General features: G+C 45.3%; 1 protein-coding gene across 3 annotated transcripts in view; it reads right to left on the minus strand.

Moving 5' to 3' along the window:
* The window catches only part of ARHGAP25 (Rho GTPase activating protein 25), an 87,484-nt gene that overhangs the window by 70,808 nt on the left and 432 nt on the right, over positions 1–16,244 (minus strand). For 2 of the 3 annotated variants that reach the window (XM_067704848.1, XM_067704846.1), the window contains exon 1: positions 16,011–16,106. The exons of the other annotated variant lie outside the window; for it this stretch is intronic. In XM_067704848.1, coding sequence (XP_067560949.1) covers positions 16,011–16,080 — 70 coding nt within the window. In that variant the 5' untranslated portion in view covers positions 16,081–16,106. Of the gene's footprint in view, positions 1–16,010; positions 16,107–16,244 lie in introns of those variants that run through there. 3 annotated transcript variants of the gene reach the window in all.

A 16,244-nucleotide genomic window follows, 5' to 3' on the forward strand; every position in this document is an offset into this window, starting at 1 on the left:
CCCCCCATGCCCGAGACCCCACAGAGCCGGCGCTGGAGCTGCGATGTCCAGGAGCCTCACGGGTTCCCATCTTGTTTGCCAGCAATAACCAAGGAGACACGGGGAGATGCCTGCCCTTCACTTCTACGGTCCAGATCGCATACCAGTGAATTGACCCAGCAGAACGTCATCTATTTCTAGAATCCTGGCTACGAGGGAGTCTGAGAAACCTTGGTTTCAGGTTTTCAGTCTCTCCAAAGAAAGGAAAGGTAGAAGGACGTTTCAGCGAAAGAGTCCAGGGTTACAATCATAGCCGGTTTTGTCATCCCTAATTGAAAGCATGATAACTTTCTGAATCCGCAGCTGATGAGTTCAGTTTGACTGCTGGTCGGTGAAAGCCAACCTGCAGGGCTTTGAAGAGCATCCTCCCCTACGGCAAGACCTGTCTTCCACTCACCTCACCTGCTGCACCCTCTTTCCCTCCCTCTGCCTTTGCTGGGTTCCTCTCCCACCCTCTGTCTTTCCTCCTTTCTCCTCTCCATTGCTCCCCTTCACTCTTCATCTTAGCTGCCCACCCAGACTAACTGACCACACGACAACACTGATGTACAACTTTAATATTTCCATTTCCTGAGAAGAGCTGCTTTGCGCCTCTTAGGAGCTCCCTGGATACCCTAACCCTAACCCTAGCACTAACCAATATCCAGTTAAAGAAGGGGAGGCAGGGCTTCCCTGGTGGCGCAGTGGTTGGGAGTCCGCCTGCCGATGCAGGGGACACGGGTTTGTGCCCCGGTCCGGGAAGATCCCACATGCCGCGGAGCGGCTGGGCCCGTGAGCCATGGCCGCTGAGCCTGCGCGTCCGGAGCCTGTGCTCCGCAATGGGAGAGGCCACAACAGTGAGAGGCCCGCCTACTGAAAAAAAAAAAAAAAGAGGGGAGGTAGAGGGATTGGGGCTGCTGAACATGTCTCCCCAGTCCCTGAGTCTGAAGTGGAGGGATTAATTCATTGGCCTCACTTCAATCCCCATCATCAAGAAGACTTTGGGGATGAAGAGGTACAAACTACTATGCATAAGATAAGCTACAAGGACATAGTGTACAACACGGGGAATAGAGCTAATATTTTATAATAACTATAAATGGAGTGTAACCTTTAAAAATTGTGAATCGCGCTCTTGTACACCTGTAACTTATGTAACATTGTACCTTCAAGTTTTCAAAAAAGACTTTGATTATAGGAGCGAGAAGTATCCCTTGGCACCCTATGCAGCAGCCTAAGCCCCGTGACTTAGGTCCCAACCTCTCTTGAGAACAGCTGGATGCTAGTCACCTGCATGTGCTTCCAAATTAGCTTCAGAAACCAAAAGCTCTACTTCCTTCTCCAAAAGAAAGGCAGAATTGTCTGTCTGGATCAAACCATTGCTCCACACCAGTAAGGGCAGCAGAAAAACGTGTGTTGGTCTTGTTGTAACATACAGATTTCACTGGGGTGAGGCAAAGTTAGCAGGCCACAGGGCAGTCCCCAGCTATCCCACGAAAATCTCCGAGATCACCTCTTTGTATGACAGGCACTGTTCTTGGCAGCAATGGCCTAAAAGTGTGGGAAACAGACAAAGCCCGGCCTTCAAGGAGCTTATAGTCTAGTGGGGGTGGAGACCATAGACATGAAAACAAATGAATATCATTTCCGGTACAAAAGTGCTGTGAAGAAAATAGAATAAGGTGATGGGATAAAGAGAGACCGCAGTAGGGGGATGCTATACTAGGTATTAGGGTCAGGAAAGACCTCTTTAAAGAGAAAATATTTGAGCCGAAGCTGAATGGAGTGGAGGAAAGACCACGGTAAGATCTGGGTAAGGGTATATCAGAGAGAGAGTGGCAGACAGGCCCGAAGTGGCCTTGAGCTCCAAGTGTTTAAGGAACTAGGAGGTGGGCGTGGCTGAAGGGCAGTGTGAGAGGAGCAGAGGAGAGGCAGGTGGGTTGGGGGAAGGGGTTGGGGGTCAGACCCCACAGGCAGGGATAATTAGTTTGAATCTCATACTGATGGTTTTCAAGAAGACGTTCCACAAGTTGATTTCTGCTTTTAAACGCTATCGAGTCTGCCCATGGTGCAGAGCGTATATTGTACAGCAGTGGTCCCCAACCTTTTGGGCACCAGGGACCAGTTTTGTGGAAGACAGTTCTTCCATGGGGGGAAGAATGGTTCAGGCGGTAATGTGAGCGATGGGGAGCGGCAGACGAAACTTCGCTCGCTGGCCCACGGCTCGCCTCCTGCTGTGCGACCTCGGTCCTAACAGGCTGCAGACCGGTACCAGTCCGCAGCCCCGGGGGCTGGGGACCCCTGTTCTACAGGGCAAGAGTGGAGGCAGGAAGACTAGTTAGCAGAAAATTGCAGAAGACTCAGCAAGAAATGATGGTGTTTACAGTATCAGAGATAATTGAAAATAATCAGATGAGAAACACAAATCGCTAACGAATCCAAATGTCTTTTTCTGGTGGATTAGATGCAGGGTGGTAGAGAAAAACATGAACGGAAGATGACCGCAGGTGGAAGCTTGAGCAACCGGGTGAAAGGTAGAGTCTTTTATTGACATCAGCTAAACTGGGTGGGGAGGAATGCAAAGAGAGACAATTCTGGACTCTGTGTCGGACGTACTGGGAGAGAGAAGCCCGAGAGGGATCCAGGTGGAGATGGTGAGCAGTCTGGAGCCCAGCAGACGGACCAGGGCGAACGTACAAAAGGATAGACGGGATTTAAAGCCATGGGAAGGGATGAGACTACCCAGCAAGTGAGGACGGATGAGAGAAGAGGACGAGGGAACTGAGCCCTGGGGCCGGAGCTGGCCTCATAGACACGCAACCTGTGCGGTTGTGCTGAACCCCAGGTCCCTCGCACCTGGTTCAATCCTCTGCGGCCGCCATCTTGCAATTCTTCATAATTTGGAACTAGAAGCTTCACGTTTTCACTCCTCACCAGGCCCTGCAGATGATGAAGCCACTTCTGCCTCAGACACTTCAAAGTTAAGAATCTGGTGGAGACAGAGACTCCATCAAAGAAAGCTCAAAAAGAGTGATTAATGGGGTAAGGAAGGCCCAGAGTACGGTATCAAGCCAGCCCAGAGATTACTTCTGGGAGGAAATGGCCAACTGTGTCAAACACCGCAGGGCACTGGAGTGAGACAAGGACAGCGATAGATGCACCCTTGGCCAAGTTCCCGACAGTCAGTGACTTTGACGATGACCTTCTTGGCAGTGTGGCCTGCACCAGTCCTTAATTTGGCTGACTATAGAATGACAAGAGACAAGTGACCACCAGCACTGGAGAACGTATGGCAAGGATATACAGATGGAGGCCCTCATCCTACCGCCCACACCTCTTCTCTTCCCACTGCCTGCTCGCTCCATCTCGCAGAGTGAGAGGCCGCACACACATGCACGTCGACACGCCAGCCCAGACATCCAAGCTCTGTTCCGGGCCTCCCTGCCATCAACCTTCTGCAGAACAACCACTAGGAGGACCCAGGAAGACAGGCGGGCCGGCCCTGGAAACAGCTCTGGCTATCCTTGCGGGGAATTTCACCTTCCCGAGTGGTCTAGACAGCTAGCAGGGCCCAGGCTACGGGTGGGCAGACACCTCGGCAGCTAGAGCCCGACCAGAGCAGGACCCTGTAAGATCCAGGCCTCCAGACGGTGGCCCCGTGCCCAAATCTAAGGGCAGTTCTGGAGGTGATGACATGGGTAGACGGAAGCACTTGTAGGCAGCAAAATGAGTTGGTTCTCATTCAGGTGCACATACTTTTCTCTAAGAAATAAAAGTGAGGGTGACAGTGGGAGTAGGTGTTAAGGCCTTGAGGAGAGAAAAAATGTTTTGGGGAAAAGGAAAGGAAACTTACTAGCTAGGCGTAGCAGGCTTGTCTGGGTCTGTTGAACATACACCTCACGTGATGGTTCACAAATTTTAAGTAAATCCAGGCAGCTCAGCGGTCTCACTTTCCCCAGCAATGTTCAGGAGCCCATGTACAGGTGCCAAGAAAGTGGCTTGTTGGGTTTAAACAGGGTTGGGGCAGAGGAGTTAAGGGTGTTTGTTCCACAGCTCTGTGATGCCAGAATTAGCAGTCTATGGTCAAGAGGACATAAAGGAGGATTGATGGTGAAAAAGTGGCAGAACCAATGGGATGGGAGCTCACTGAGGGCCGAGAATCGCTGGAGTGGGTGCCTGCAAGTGAGACTTCAGAGATGGTACAGTTATGAGGGAGGACATGGTTTACTTAGGACCATGAGCTGTTTCTTTCAAGAAACATTTTTTATCTGGAACCCTACTTTGTATCTGTAAAGACACAAAAGGTGATTAAATCATCCGTCGCTTCCGTTAAAGCTGGGCATTTCAGGCCACAGAGGATGAGATATGGGGATAACTTTGTGATGACCAGGGACTGGTTAAATCCAGGGCTTTCTGGAGAGAAATAAGGGAAATGGACCACGTTTACGGGTAGAAATGTAGTTATGTTGTCTGTGGGCGCCCTCTACTGGCACTTAGTCAGAATAGCTAGCCATCTGGGGTTGGAAGCTTTTGGGGGTGTGTGTGGGTGTGGGTGTGTTTTAATTAACGAGTGAAAACTTGCCCCTTATAGATATTTAGGGGTTATGGCTCAAGTGGGCAAGGAAACTTTAGTTACGGAACAAACCCTACGTCAGCATTTTAAATGTCACAGTCTCAGTTACGTCATTTATGACTTTCTGATTCTCTTTACAGAGAGCCCTGCTTAACCCTAAGCTTGAGGGTCTCTCCAATGGGATTGAGCTATTTGAAGTCAAGATCTTAATTTTTTTTATCTTCTTACAACCTGAGCCTAGTACTGTGCCCAGCATATTGTAGGTGTCTGATAAATATGTGTCAATCAGAACAGAAGGGCAATGAGCAAATGAGCAAAGTGGTACAATGTCACAGAAGAAGGAGGGTTTACTCCTACTTGGCCAATTCAGGAAGGCTTCCAAGAGGAGAAGGGTGGTGGCCATGGGGATGGGGAGGGACAGGTAAAGTTGAAATGAATCCAGAAAATAGAAGAGCAAACCTAGGGGCCAGATAGAGACTCCACAAGGCAGGGATTTTTGTGTGATTCTGGAAAGAAGTTCCCTGCTATATGACTGACAGCTGTGGCTCCCAGTCCTTCCTGAGAAAGTATGAACAAGAAACTTAAAATTTCATAAAAACAGAGAGAGGGGGCTTCACTGGCGCAGTGGTTGAGAGTCTGCCTGCCGATGCAGGGAACACGGGTTTGTGCCCCTGTCCGGGAAGATCCCACATGCCGCGGAGCAGCTGGGCCCGTGAGCCATGGCCGCTGAGCCTGCGCGTCCGGAGCCTGTGCTCCGCAACGGGAGAGGCCACAACAGTGAGAGGCTCGCGTACCGAAAAAAAAAAAAAAAAAAACAGAGAGAGGAAGCTAGCATGGCAGATTCAGGCAGGCTGAAGGAAGAATCTGGAAGGATTTTTAACCATGAGTACTGAAGAAAGAACAACAATTCAAGGTTTAAAGATTCCCCATAAGTTTTTTACCCTAAACTGTGCGACCTCACCAGAAATTCGGTTCAATAGATAATACAGAGCACTTTCACAATGATGGCATTCTTTTCTCAAAATGCCTTGTTTTCTCAGACACAGAGCGTGGGACCAGGGTGACTTTTCTGGTTTTCATACTGAGTATCTCATATCTCAGGAACCCCCTGAGTCCCAGGCAAATCGGGACAGCTGGTCACCCTAGCTGAGCAGGGGAACTCAGAACAGCTCAGATGGAGAAGGCTGGTGCCAAGCTGGGCTCGGGACAGAGCACAAAGGGCCCTGGCTGAGAATGAACAGGGGATGCCAACTTACTCTGTACCTGTGATCATCATAGCTCTGGGTTGTGAGCCCGGTGCGATTCCTCACCCACCAGCAAAATGGGTTTCTGGGTTCTAAACGACCAAGTGCCCAGAGGAAATTGCAAAAGAGCAAGGAGGGGGGAGAGTGCACTCGCAAGGACCCTTGGGTTGCAACAGGAGACCTGAGGCCAAGGAAGACAGAGGTCTCATTTTGAAGGTCCTGCTGTTTCTTCACAATTGTATCTAAAAATAACGACCTGGAAATGAGTAGTTGGCCACATGCGGGATTCTTACAGAAGTGGAAAAACTAAACTGCTGCTGCTGTAACTCACACGTAAGACATCACAGACATTAACCATTGACCCCAGTGAGGCCCAAACAAACAGCACGCAACCTCACTTTGATGGCCAGAGATACTTGTGACAGTGGGAGACGTCTGCAGCTCTGGCGGAAGCGGCTCCTCAGCAATGGAGGAGGGTCACCCAGGTGGTGCACAGCCCAGAGTCACTCTTTTCCTACCCAGAGTAAGAGGAGTATGAGGAACGATCCTTATCACAGCAGCACGGAGACAGGGACCTCTCTACAGCAAACATCCTGCAGGACACTTACCACAAGCCCTTCCTCATCCTTATAGGAAAGTCACAACTCAGGTACTTTACCAACTTAGGAAAGAAATGGCAAAAAACAAACAAAACAAAACAAAAAAAAGAAAAGCAAGAGGAAAGGAAAAGGACAAACGATGAAAAGTGATGTAGCTGTGTAAACATAGTGGATGAAATTTGTATGCCTTAAGGAAGGGCTGCAGAGTCAAAGACTGGAGGTCAAGGAGTCAGAAACAAGACACGCCAGGCAACCCCAGAGCAGCAGTGCTGTGGTGAGCCGGGGGCTGACACTGGGCAGCAAAGGGGATCAGCAGATGCTGAAAAGGCCATTTGTCTAAAGAAAAAAGAGAAGAACTAAACGGGACCAAGACAAACTAAAGTAGCACTGCTGGCTGGGGCTTTCACCAAAGACTTGGCTAGAAGGAGTTGATAGCGTACCCACATTGCAGTCATGCGCTTGGCGGCAGTGATGATGACAAGTGATATACGAAGCACATGCCGATGTCTGCTATTATGCTAAGGGTTTTACCAGGATCGTCTCCTTTAATCGTCACAATAGCCATATGGGTTAGCACTGTGATTATGCCCATTTTACAGATAAAGAAAGTGAGAACTAAGGTCACATGACTCGCAACGAGTGACGGTGGAATTTACTTTAAGGTAACTTTCTAACTACGATATTGTGCACAGTTGGCTTGTGTCACTGTAGCTAGTTCAGACTTTGTTAGAAAGTTTTTTGGTAAACTTTATAAAAATCATTTTTAAATATTGAAAAATATTTTATATCAGCATCAGAAACTTCATACTGTACCACTTCCTCTTTCACTTTGAAACTCTCAGACCAACAAGGAAGCCTACAGATGGTTCAGAAGCCATAGGCCAGGGTTCCAGCAGTAGAGTGTCACCAGCCCCATCTGGAACATCTGTGTGTACACATTTTGGAGGTGGGTGAGTAGCATAAGGATGAAGTGAAGCAGCTGTCACAGGGCACAATATTGAGAATGTTCCTTGAAAAGGACCTGTCATGTAGAGGTGAGCAAATACATGTTACATGAATGAATGAATGAAATGAAAATGATCGGCCTCGGTGTACTGAAGCCACCATCATTACATATAACTAGCAAAAAAATGAGTGGGGCTTCCCAGGTGGCGCAGTGGTTGAGCGTCCGCCTGCCGATGCAGGGGACGCGGGTTCGTGCCCCGGTCCGGGAAGATCCCACATGCCGCGGAGCGGCTGGGCCCGTGAGCCACGGCCGCTGAGCCTGTGCGTCCGGAGCCTGTGCTCCGCAACGGAAGAGGCCACAACAGTGAGAGACCCGCGTACCGCATAAATAAATAAATAAATAAAATACGAGTGGTCATAGAATTGTGTTTTCATTTATGAACTAAAAGAATTGATTCTGAGCACCCATGTTCTTTGAACACTGTTTTTAGAAAAATTATAATGCCCAGTAGCCACTAATAAGTATGAAATTTATTCACAGGCTACCTGAGGAGCTGTTTACTGATAGATTGCATATACTTACACTCTCTCCTTAAAAGACTTCATGGGTTTTTCATCTTCAAATAGAAAACTCATTTGCAATGAGCACATAAATTTATACCAAAGACAAAGGAAAATATAAGTCTGCTAATTGAATGGGTAAAAGTTGTGATTGAGCTTCAATTTAGCTCTGAGTTTCCTGGCAGACAAGGCAAAAAAAGAAAAACAATAGGTTTCACAATTGTCTTAACAGAAAGGAGGAAGCATGCCAGTCCCTCAAAGGAGACAAAGTATGAGCACTGAAGTCTCAGTGAATTTTCTCACCTAGGGTTACACATAGGAGTCGCCTGCATTGTTCATTTCTTGTTCTCATTTTTACAAAATGAGGAGCAGATTGCATGAAATTGTTACGTGCGGTGATGACTAAAACTGATGGGGTGACAGTAAAGTGCAGCTTAGTGAGACCATCTGTAAGGATGCCAAGGTAATGTAGCCCAAGCACAGCTTCTAGTTTGATCTGAGGTTAGATATCAGATTATCTATAAAGAAAGGAAACAGGTGTTTGCTAAACACCTAACGTGTTATGTGCATGAAATGTTTTCTTCCTCTCAACATACATATTATTAATTCTGTTTAATAATTAAGTGAATGTTTTACTGGGATTTACTGCAAATCAGCGAAGGGGTCCCAAGCTCACGCACTCTCTTCTGTACCACACACACCTTCCTGCACTCCTACACTCTTATCAAGAAAAGCCAATGGGCAATTCATCCCTTAGACAAGCTTCTGTCGGTGCTACTTTTTACAGGCAATTCGAGTTAATTCTCTCCAGAGAGGGCCTAGAGTGCTGGGGTTGCACATTACTGATTAAGGAGAAATTTCTTTGTTTAAAAGCCAAGCGGACGGGAATAAAGACGCAGACCTACTAGAGAATGGACTTGAAGACACAGGGAGGGGGAAGGGTAAGCTGGGACAAAGTGAGACAGTGGCATGGACATATATACACTACCAAATGTAAAATAGATAGCTAGTGGGAAGCAGCTGCATAGCACAGGGAGATCAGCTCGGTGCTTTGTGACCACCTAGAGGGGTGGGATAGGCAGGGTGGGAGGGAGGGAGATGCAAGAGGGAAGAGATATGGGAGCATATATATATGTATAGCTGATTCACTTTGTTATAAAGCAGAAACTAGCACACCATTGTAAAGCAATTATACTCCAATAAAGATGTTTAAAATTAATTAATTAATTAAAAAGATAAAAGCCAATCGATCAGTTGGTAGGTTTGACTCAAATCTCTCAAGTTCAGGAGCCTTCACTGAGCTCACCGCAAAGGAAGTCCACGGTTTCTAGATCTGTGAGTCTCTCTGTTTAAATGGCCTGGGAAAAGATTGTTACACTCTCCTTCCAGTGATAGGTAGACTCAAGGTCTCCCAGGGGACAAGATGTCTACACTGTGACTGAAATGTGATAGAGCCTAATTTAGCTCTGAGCTTCCCGGCAGCCAAGACAAAAAGAGAAATACAATGAGTTTCACAGCTGTCTTAACAGAAACGAGGAAGCACGCCAGTCCCTCAAAGGAGACAAAGTGTGGGCTAAAGCACGGGCAGGAATCGGGTGGTAGTAAGGGAGCCCTGAGTAGAGAGGGCTCCAGGCAGATGAGAAAGGGCAGGGAACTGAAAAGGACATGGCTGGGGTCTAGAGTGTGCGTGCGTCTGCTTGGGGAAGCACCTGTGGCAAGAGTAAGCGGGCAGGTCTAATCCCTTCACAAGGAGGAGCTACACAAAATTATAGAGTTTTTTCTTCTCCAAAAGAACAGGGACCATGTACAGGAAAATCAGTCTGAGAAGGATGGCAAGTCTGGGACTCACTGAAGAACATACACATCTATATCTTAAAGATATATCTATAGATATCTTTTACCTATAGATATATAGATAAAAATGAATGGCAGTGTTGGGGAGAGAGGTGGCGGGACCAGCATGCCGATTCCTAGGAGCCCTCCTGTGGCTCCCACGGCTGTTATCATAGGACTGGTCTTGATGTCCTGTAATTGTTTCTCTGTCTATGCCACACTAGCCTGTAAGCCTTGGAGGAGCAGAGAGCAGGACTGCCTTTAGATTTGCTTGCCAGACCTATGGGTGTCATTTTGTGTGTGTGTGTAAAGTGATTTTGATTTTTTAGAACGTATTCAAAGGAAGAACAAAAAAAGCTTTCAAGGAGAAAAATGGTGATGAGTAAAGCATAAGACAAGAAATGTAAATTATTTTCTCTCTTTGTAACTCCCATATCTCAGTTCCCCTCTGGGGACTCCACAAAACTTACATACCACCCCCAGGCTGGAATCTGTCCCATTGGCCTGCACCTCACCCTGGCTCTCCCTGTGGTATTTCCCTGAGTCTCCACGGGTGCCCTTTTGTCTCAATTGCTGTGCCAACGCTGAGGCTTCACATAAGCTCTTTACACACTCCCTTCTCCTCTATCCAATGAAACAACCACACAGCTGCCTCTTGAGAGGCATTTTTTCTTTCATGCTGTCTTGTGTGTGATGGGACCATCATCACCAACTTAGTCTTCTTAACCAGTCCCGGGATCTTTCCAACACCCCTATAATGAGCAGCTTGCCGATGACCACGTGTAGGTCCTGGCTGGTTGCAACCTCTGCAGCTGCAGGAGGGCTTGGCACCTGGCTGCCGACCGCCAAAGAACATGTGCTGCCAGACCTTGTGCCAACACGCCTGGCCAAGCACTGGAATTTGTTTTAGCTTTGAGTATTCTTAATCATGTAGTGAATACTTGTTCACTATAGAAACTCTGGAAAATACTTATAAAGTAATAATACGTACATGTGTGGTTATACCTCACCCATAAATCCTTCACCCATAATTAGCTACTCCAGTTGGCCCTTGAACAGCACAGGTTTGAACTGCGCAGGTCCACTTATAGGTGAATTTTTTTGATAAATGTAGTTCCTGTGTTTTCATTTTACAGATCTTTAAGTTCAGCGAAAAGTTTGTGTTCGATTGGAGATCCTTTTGCTATTTCAACATCTTGCCCCCTTGAGTGAGTCATTTATCAATTGCTTTGTTTCTGAGGCAGAGATAGTAGTACTCAGATTTCTGCCTGCACGGAATGGGGAGGGAGGGTCCTGCGCCCCTAACAACCCCATTGTTCAAGGGTCAACCGTATTAACTAATTGTATATCTCCTTCCAGATGTTTGGTGTTTATTTACGCATTCGTTTCTTTGTTCATTTTATATACACTAATAAAATAACTTCTCATGTTACTACCAATAACGTTAGTTAGGTACATTTGGACCTTCCCAAATGCATTTCCCTTTCTTTTTCCTACAGAAGTAACAACCATCCAGAACTTTATATTAATCAATTCCTCATTTTTCTTTATAGTTTTGCCATATACGTACACAGTTTTTAAGCTTCCTGTAATTGAATCCCCATTCTGATCTTCTGTGACTTCCCTTTTCTGCCTAAAATTAAGTTTTTGCTCTTCAGACTCATTGAAATATATGACCACAATTAATTAGTTTTTGCTCTTGGGTAGCATTACATTTTATAAAGATACTACAATTTATTTTTCTCTTCTGTTATTGATGGGCACTTGGGTTGTTTCCCGCCCTTTGTTATTTCAGGAAATACTACTATGGAACTTCCGTATATCTCTTCTTGTTCATATACACAATAGCTTCTCCAGGGGACAGTCTCCGGAGGGAAATGGCTACTTCATAGAGTTTGTACATCATCAGTTTCACTGATCAATGCTAAATTGTTTTCCAAAATTGTTTTATTCTTAGTGTCTGAGAGTTCCTATTGCTCCGTGTCCTTGACAACACTTGGTATTGTCAGAATTTTTCATTTTAGTAATTTTGGTGGGTGAGGTTAGGTATGTCATTGTGCTTTTAATTTACATTTCCTAATTACTGTGATCAACCATATTTCCATATATTTATTGGCAGTATTATTCCTATCCTGTAAAATGCCTATTCATGTTGTTTCTTCATTTTTTAAACTATTTTTTGATTCATAGGACTTATTTATATATTCAATTCTCTCTGTCTCTGTGGATCTCTGTATCTATCTATGCATCTGTTTATCTAAAACTGTACTTTCAAATCTGACAGCTTTTAACAAGAATAATAACCTACATTGGAAATTGGTCTAGTTACAGGGTCTTAAGTAACAAATATTTTTATTCCCTTTACTCTGATTTTCTAAAGAGCAAAACTAGATCCCATATCAGACAAATAATGATTTATCAAGTGGAAAAAAAGCCCTCCACTACTGTTGTTTTTCACTTCACTACCTGGGAGATGAGAATAATGAATTTTTGTTTCTGGATAATATTTTTTCAACATTGAATTTCAGAGGGTAAAAAAAAGTTGAAAACAACTGTCCCTCCAAAGTCACTTTTTTTTTTTTTTTTTTTGCGGTACGCGGGCCTCTCACTGTCGTGGCCTCTCCCGTTGTGGAGCACAGGCTCCGGACGCGCAGGCTCAGCAGCCATGGCTCATGGGCCCAGCCGCTCCGCGGCATGTGGGATCTTCCCGGACCAGGGCACGAACCCGTGTCCCCTGCATCGGCAGGCGGACTCTTAACCACTGCGCCACCAGGGAAGCCCCAAAGTCACTTTTTTAATGTATCTCAGAGTCATATGCTCTCTAGGGCCCATTCTCCCCTCATTCGCTTAGGGGAGCAGAGAACAATGTAATACGTGCCTGCAACTGGATACAATGTGGGTGGTCCTGAAATTCACCCAGAGATCTTCCAACTAAGCCCTCCCCAGCAGCCGGGCAGGAAGGGCTTTCCCTGGATGGTCAATACCCTCTCAATAGAGCACCTACATGCCAGCCTCTGGATGCGCCATACCCTTGGACAGTGTGCAAGAAAGGACACTGCATCCTAGAACCCACCCTCTAGGGCTTACAGTTCAGTTAGAAAGACACATAAATGAAAGAGTAAATGATGTGAGTAACACTACATGAAAGAAATGGAAGGCTATCGTGATTTTAACCATTGGACTAAAATTGAAGTTGACAAAGGATCGAAGGAAGAAGTATGTGCTCCTGGCTCCACCTCAAGTCAAGTCTGTTGGCTCTTCGTTTCCCTTGCCTCCAACCCCTGTTCCCTCCTAGGACTAATAGGTCAGACACAGGGTAGCTTGGGTCACATTCTCCCACCGCTTCCAGACCCATGGTGTGGTCTCTGGTCAGCCTCCCAGCCACTGGGGCCCTCCCCACTCCCTGAGATGGAAGTACAGAGAGTCCTCCACCCTCTCTCGGAGACTTCCACTTTCATTCCAGCCCTGGCTCAGCACTCACAAGATTCAGAGGGAACTAGAAGTGTCGCTCACCAAAAAGACGTTGGAGCCCCTTCCTGGGACACATCATGGGTCAGTGCCTTGCTATTTCCCTAAGTGAGTACTGAACCTGGTGTCCTCCTAGGGCACTGCCCATTCCCTGAAGTTATATCTTACTAAGAGCCTCTTGAAAGTTGACCTTGACAATGAATCATGAGGTAATACTTGGATTCCAGTCCCAAGTGACCTGATAACCACACCCTCTTGGTGATGATCTATTCCAGTGGTTTTCAGCTCAGAGAGATATCTCTCCCCAGACATCCAGTAACTTCTGGAGATATTTTTGGTTGTCACAACTGATAGTGGTAGGGGAGTGCTACTGTCATCTAGTGGATAGAGGTTGAGGATGCTGCTAACATCCTATAATGCACAGATTAGCCTCCATCACTGAGAACTAACCAGCCCAAAATATCTGTAGTGTCCAGACTGAGAAACCCAGACCTACTCCTGACTAGCCCAGTCTGGAAAAACCACAGGTCATGACTCCCAGCTCCACACAATTTTTAATAGATGTGAGCTTCTTTGGTTATTCTTAAGTCAGTTCCTACCGTCACACCTGGACACAGGGTGCTGGAGAAGGGACCAGAGGTCCCATGGCTGAGTCAATGACTCTCTTCCCTCAGAGGGCTCAGCCTGTGATCTGAATTCTCATCAACGTGACACTCACAAAAAGTATTCTGGCTGCAGTTCAATCTCTTGGGGTGACAAACTTGTAAATGGCATGGATAATGACAAGGGCTCCCCTGTATTTCATTATGTAATTATGATTTTTTTCATTAAAAAATACTAAATAATATCTGCTTGTACTCAATCATTCATTCAGTCAACAAATATTTGTTGTGTGCCCACTAGGACCCAGAACCATGCTCTATGCTAAATGAATGGTAATTGTCCAAGTCTACTAACCTAGACCACAGCCGGACTTCTTGATCAGGTGAGATGGAGGGCTGGGAGCTTGTTAAATTGCAGATGCTTGGATCTCCCTTCAAAGATTCTGACTTTACAAGTCAGGGTGATGCCCAGGAATCTGCATTTTTAGTGAGCACTTGTGGTGACTTCTAACACAGGCTAACTATGGGACCATGTTTTAAGAAATGTTGGTAGAAATCATGAAATCTACCCAACCTCATCCCAGGTCTGAGATTATGCAGACCTGCACTCTAATGTGGTAACGTCGTCTATCCCTGAAAAAAATCATTTAACCATTTAATCAATTAATCATCTAACCATTAATTGTCTCAAGCTTCCATTTTTAAAAGAAGGAGAATAAGACTTGTTCAAACACGGATGGTGAGAGGGTAGAATGACCCCACGTAAAGAGAAGAAAGACATTTTCAAAAGGAACAGAATCATAGAAGTTTTACTTCTAAAAACAAATTTTTTATGACATACACTAGAATGAGCATTGGCCAAGTACATTGATATCAACAGTAGTTAGGAGGAAAACCTCTGATTACGTAAAATCTCTCATTCTCTGAACCGACCTTCGATGATTCCCAGCTTGGTTAGGGACCACTAATCCTCCCTGGTTACCAAGATAAATGGCTTCTCTGATTACTCTCAATTTTCTTTCAAATTCTTTCTCAGACCTATATCATTACCACTCAGATATGTGACTTTGCAGTGGACCCCTTGCTTTAGTAGCTCATTAACCACTGTTAGAGGCCCAGGTTTAAAACTGTTCCAAGCAAAACTTTTCCTAGCCATTAGAAACACCTTAATACTTATCTATGTCCATTAACAGGGAAGTTATCTCACTATACAAGCATAAGGGCAAAACACAGGGAATCATTTCCAGCCCAACTGCTCTATTCTAAATTACTGGGGTCAATTTAATAGTAGACGGAACCCATATAAAGAAACTCATGATAACAATTATAGAACAGATTAAAATCAGTGTATCACATGAATGGACCTAGAGATTATCGTACTAAGTAAAGTAAGCCAGAGAAAAAGATAAATATCATATGATATTGCCTATACGTGGTATCTTTAAAAAAATGATACAAATGAACTTATTTACAAAACAGAAATAGACTCACAGACATGAATACAAACTTATGGTTACCAAAGGGGAAAAGGCAGGGAAGAAATAAATTAGGAGTTTCAGATTAAAATATACACGCTACTATATATAAAATAGATTACCAACAAGGACCTACTGTATTACACAGGGAACTATACTCAATATCTTGTCATAACATATAATGGAAGATGATGTAAAAAAGAATATATATGTTTATATACATGTACAATTGAATCACTTTGCTGTACACCTGAAACCAACACAACAGTGTAAATCAACTATATCTCAATAAAAAAATTTTTTAAAAATCAATGTATCAGCAACATCATTAATGAGAAGAGGTATGAATTAAAAGCCAGAATATCTCAGAAAACATACCAGAGTCCCCTAAGGTAATTAATCTAAAATGTTTATTCTGTCCCTTTAATTAAACGTGTCTTCGTTATACCTTCAAAGGTCTCTGTATTCCTGTCTTGTCCACACTATTTACTTTTTGCTACAAGTAACACCACCTTAGCCCCGAGTCCACAGAGAAGGTCTGGGGACCCAGTGGACTCACAAAACAGAACACCTTGCACTCCTTGCACAGATCAAGCATTTCCAAAGACTCCTACCAAAATCCACTCAAAATACGGGTGAGTGTCCAAACAGGAGGGAAATTATCCTTCCATGATAAACAGAGAAAAACTCACCATGTTTTGTGAGATCTGTAGCCTTAGTCCATCCCAAGTACCCCAGATCCCACACACCAAGGAGCTCCATTCCCGCCACCTCCAAACAAAAAAGAACCCCTCCCCAGCACTTGGGAACTCTGAGCCATCATATCAGTTTGAATGCAAATTTGACCCTAAACCCAGCTCTGCCGACAGATTCATTTCTAAGTAGACTCTGCTCCCTGCAGACCGACATGCAAATGGTGCGAACCC

This window comes from Pseudorca crassidens, chromosome 14, assembly GCF_039906515.1.
Source record: "Pseudorca crassidens isolate mPseCra1 chromosome 14, mPseCra1.hap1, whole genome shotgun sequence".
Lineage (NCBI taxonomy): Eukaryota > Metazoa > Chordata > Mammalia > Artiodactyla > Delphinidae > Pseudorca > Pseudorca crassidens.